Source organism: Macrobrachium nipponense, chromosome 16 (assembly GCF_015104395.2).
Source record: "Macrobrachium nipponense isolate FS-2020 chromosome 16, ASM1510439v2, whole genome shotgun sequence".
In the NCBI taxonomy this organism is placed as follows: domain Eukaryota; kingdom Metazoa; phylum Arthropoda; class Malacostraca; order Decapoda; family Palaemonidae; genus Macrobrachium; species Macrobrachium nipponense.
In genome coordinates this window covers 76,798,199-76,803,198 of record NC_087209.1, presented here as the reverse complement: position 1 = coordinate 76,803,198, position 5,000 = coordinate 76,798,199, and the positions used below count along the sequence as shown (strand labels likewise).

Genomic DNA, 5,000 nt, shown 5'->3' with positions numbered 1-5,000 from the left:
GAGAATCGAACCCGCGACCACCGAGGTGGAACGCAAACACCATACCAACCACGCCACTGAGGCGTTCGTTCTGTGTTTAGCGATTCATTCTGACATTTAGGATATGTGGTACGTGTCGTTATTAGCTTGTAGCACTATTGATTTTGTTTAAATTGGTGTTGTTATAATATTGTATTAACTATTTATATCACCGATGCTGTTATCAACCAGAAGGAAAACATGTATTTATGAAACCTCACCTGGTAATACCGAATGAAGTTAATATTTCGTAAATTTTTATGATGTAGAGCGCATGACGGGGTTGCCATATTGGATTTTGTTTTAAAAAAAAAATAGGGAAGTTAATGATAATTTGCATCTTCCTCTCAGAAATCCGGGTTAATGAAAGTTCTTATCCGATGTTAAACTTGGTGCGAATTTGACAACGACGTCTGGTTTATATGATCATGCGACTCAAATTTTGCAGAAAATTATGATAATTTCGCGAATCAGTCTAATTTTCTTTATATATCTCATGATCTGGTGGTTATTATATATATATATATATATATATATATATATATATATATATATATATATATATATGTAACATACATATTATATATATAAATCAAAGTGTATAATATTGCCTTGAAAACAGTGGGTTCGTTAATCCTGACATGATCCTCTATACAAGCATATGTATAAATTATATATATTACTATATATTTAGAAAAAAACATACATATATATATATAGATATATATATAATTATTATATATATTATATAATCTATTATATATCTAATATATTATAGATGTATGTAAGTATTTGCGTGTACGTGCGTATGTTCCTGCATAGCTCCCTCAGCATTGAGCAATTTCATCCAAACTTAATGGTGGGAAGGAGCTTCCCTGAAATGTTTCTGGTTCTGCCCGTAGACCTAGGAAATAAATTAACTCATTTCAGTACACATATGACTTACTATCTGGAAAAGTATACTTTGGAGCTGATTAAGACACCAAAGGGGATGAGTGTGGGAAGGGGCAACATGGAAAAATAACAGAAAATTACATATATTAGTGTTTAATCCATAGTTTTCAAGGTCGCTGAAATGACTAGTGACATTCCCGATGCCTTTTAAGTCCAGGTAGTTGAGAAGGGCTTAAGTATAAAATATCAAAATGCTGAAACACTTACCGTAAACACAAGACGTCTGGTGTCATTTCTTCGGACTTGATGACTGAGATCTGACAGCGCTTCAATACCTATGAGAATAAAATGCCTCTTGTTAGTCGGCCAGATCTGATAGATGATCTATTAAATGTGTCACTGTTTCTAATAATTGAATTTTCTGAATAAATTCAAATGCTCATCAAGTAACTTCACAGGATTATTCAGCCAGTAAGATAGATGACTTCTAAAGGTCGATAAGTGATTAATATGACGAAGATAGCTGGTATAGCGATAAGGTTCTTCTGGGTAAGGTGGGAGGTGTTATTTTTTTCAAACGTTTTGTGATAGTTATGAAATATTTAGTGGTAGACGTGTAATTAACATGATTTGTATTCTCATATTTGCCAAAAATAAAGTTAGCTACTTTGTTTTATAGGGAGATATCTTTAGATTCTTGATTAACGAGTATGATTTGCACCAAATATTTGATTTTAGAAACTAAAATCTACAATCATTTAAAAAATCCAATAATTCGTACAGATTCCAAAGCATAGTAATGATTAAAATGAACACTATCCTTTTCGTTACGAATCTCCTCCTGTGATCGTGTGGGAAGTAGTACATATATGAGTGCAGTTTGGTAACTGCTCTTTACAGAAATACCTTGTGGAAGTTCCATACGTCACTGATATTTGAATGAGAAGACGGTTTATTATGTATACTACACGTAACATGTAGTCGTTATGACCAATGATTGCCTATGTATTATCGTCGATGAGAAAAACTTGTATAAGTACGCAGACTTAAAGATTATGACAACCTTCTTCAGGGTAATTGCTCAAGTGAAGTCAAGATGACAGACAAGAGAGTCATAACTAATATCATGTAATCAATCTCTTTTTACATTACATCAATCTCCTCATCTGTCGCTTCCCATCATTTTTTATAAATTCATTGCGATAGTCCTCAGTAGGTCTCACGGTTTCCAGACAAAAGTTGTCTGATCATAGCCAGTAGCTGCTATCTATACTGGTTGTATAAAAATCTGCATTGGAGTCTCAGCCAGCTGTTAGTAGCTGCCTCAGATGCTGTGTGTAGTCTGAAAGAAATACCATTGTCGTTCTTCATCATTTGTATTTTGTTACATCTCCAGATTTCAGATTGGGGGAAAAAAAGTTGATTTTCCACTATTGTAGGTCTGGTTAAGTAGCATTTGTAGGTCAAAGATCCTGTTTTTCTCATCATGTACACACTCTGTCATAGCCCAGTAATTTCATCCCTCCAAGATAATTCCAACATTTGTATACAAACTGCAGTTCTTATGTAGGTGTGGAAGGTAGTGCTATCATCTTGCTTTAAATACTACACGAGTGTATAAATAATATTTATTTATTAGCTTTGGTTTCAAGCTTCAGCTCACACCTGTCATCGCGAAGAGGATAATTGGTGCACAATTCCTTAACGGCGCCTTTTCAATAAACTGTTATGTCACCTTCATTTTTTTTAACACGTGACTGCATTCATCTGTTAGATAAAGATATAATGAAAAGGAGTATGCTTTTCTCTCTCTCTCTCTCTCTCTCTCTCTGTTCTCATGTCCTCCCCTTCTCTCGTCTCTCTATATATATATATATATATATATATATATATATATATATTATATATATATATATATATATATATATATATATATATATATATAGACATATACATATATATATATATATATATATATATGATATATATATTATTATAATATATATAATTGTTATATATTATATTATATATATATATTGCATATACAATATTCATATTTGTTTATGTAGGCAATACAAACAGAAATGTTGCAAACCTAATAGAGCGAGCGGCTTAGTATGTTTCGAAAAACAATAACCTTTTGTAGGCTAAGGATGGTAAAATATGCTCCGTTTGTCAGACAACATATAAGACACAGACCCCTTCAATAGTTTCTCTCGCTTTGAAAATGCGGTAAACAAATGCATACTGATTTATGATGAGTTGGTAGGAAGACGGCCTTATTACCGAACGTAGCCACTTGGGAGGGGTTGGGGGTGGGGGTGGGGGGTGGGGGGGGAGGCAAATAAACAATGTGCCAATCCCATGCCCGGAAAAGTAAAGAAAGGTTGGAGTCAGGAAGGACATCCGTCTGTAAAACATCTGTCAAAACGATTTATGAAATAAGTCCCTAACGAAGAGAGGATTAAGGTGTGTGAAGTAGAGGAGGCAGGAATAAAGCCTTTATACTACAACTCATTGTTGTTATATACAGAGTAATTGAATCATCAGTATTTCATTAGGGGAAATGGGATACATTAAGAGGAACAGTGTGAGATAAAACATTACCGATGAAATAGTTTTCCTTCGGGTCCGTAGGGCCAGGATCACCACCGCCTTCCGAAGTCAGTGGCCCGCCCACGGCGTCCAGGCCATACTTAAGAATTATAGTCCAGCCGTTATAATTGTGATTGCTTGACAGATTACACCACACCTGCAATTCAGGGAAAAACATAAGAATTATAAGTTTATGTAAGGTTAATATAGATAATGCTCTCTGTTAATTGTATGTAGGTTTGTCACCAGGTTAGTTCTTCGTAGAGTCAGCAACCTTTCATTGATGAAACACCGTAATGCTATTGCAGTTGAGAAAAAAAAAACTATGTTGCAAGAGAAATCCACGTACTCTGCACCCAGGAAGATAGAAGATGAAATTCATGAGAATTAAAATGGCAATATACATAGACATTTGAGAAGGTTTGTGTGTCCATCAACTCTTCCCAAATGGTAGCACTTTTATCCTTTTACATTTGGTCGACACTTGTGACTTTTCGTGATAAATTTCATGTGATGCATCAAAGACTGACAGGTTTTCTCTTCCAGCGTCAAAATATCGATTTATAGATTCCCAGACTCAGAACTATGGCCCCGTGAAGAACTATGGCCCCGTGAAGAACTATGGCCCCGTGAAGAACTATGACCCCGTGAAAAGACACCCCTATGGCCCGTGAAGAAATTAGGGGGGACCGTGAAGAAAACTATGACCCCGTGAAGAACTATGACCCCGTGAAGAACTATGAACCCGTGAAGAACTATGACCCCGTGAAGAACTATGACCCCGTGAAGAACTATGACCCGTGAAGAACTATGACCCCGTGAAGAACTATGACCCCGTGAAGAACTCTGACCCCGTGAAGAACTATGACCCCGTGAAGAACTATGGCCCCGTGAAGAACTATGGCCCCGTGAAGAACTATGGCCCCGTGAAGAACTATGACCCCGTGAAGAACTATGGCCCCGTGAAGAACTATGACCCCGTGAAGAACTATGGCCCCGTGAAGAACTATGACCCCGTGAAGAACTATGACCCCGTGAAGAACTATGGCCCCGTGAAGAACTATGACCCCGTGAAGACGAGTATTTTAAGTAGATTTATCCCCGTAAGAGGGTAGTGCCGTCATTGCACCTCACACAGTGCACTGTAAGCATTACTTAAGGTACTTTGCAGAGTCCCTTCGGCCCCTAGCTGCAACCCCTTTCATTCCTTTCACTGTACCTCCGTTCATATTCTCTTTCTGAAATCTTACTTTTCATCTTCTCATAACAATTGTTTCATCGTGCAACTGCGAGGTTTACCTTCAGTTACACCTTTCAAGCCTTTTTATTCTCAATTTCCCTACCAGCGCTGAATGACCTCATACGAATATGCGCTTGGGCTTTGGTCTAAATTCTATATTCCTATCTTTTAAGTACATTTATATACATGGAGGTGGAGCCCAAAAACCGCATTTTTTTTTTTTTTTTTTTTTTTTTTTTTTTTTTTTTTTTTT

The 5,000-nt window shown here is 36.4% G+C and overlaps 1 protein-coding gene across 3 annotated transcripts in view; it reads right to left on the bottom strand.

Moving 5' to 3' along the window:
- The window catches only part of LOC135195830 (uncharacterized), a 274,057-nt gene that overhangs the window by 131,659 nt on the left and 137,398 nt on the right, over positions 1 to 5,000 (bottom strand). For all 3 annotated transcript variants that reach the window (XM_064222337.1, XM_064222338.1, XM_064222339.1), the window contains 2 exons: positions 3,520 to 3,664; positions 1,180 to 1,247 (listed from right to left, as the gene is read on the bottom strand). In XM_064222337.1, the coding sequence (XP_064078407.1) occupies positions 1,180 to 1,247; positions 3,520 to 3,664 (213 nt within the window). The remainder of the gene's footprint in view (positions 1 to 1,179; positions 1,248 to 3,519; positions 3,665 to 5,000) is intronic.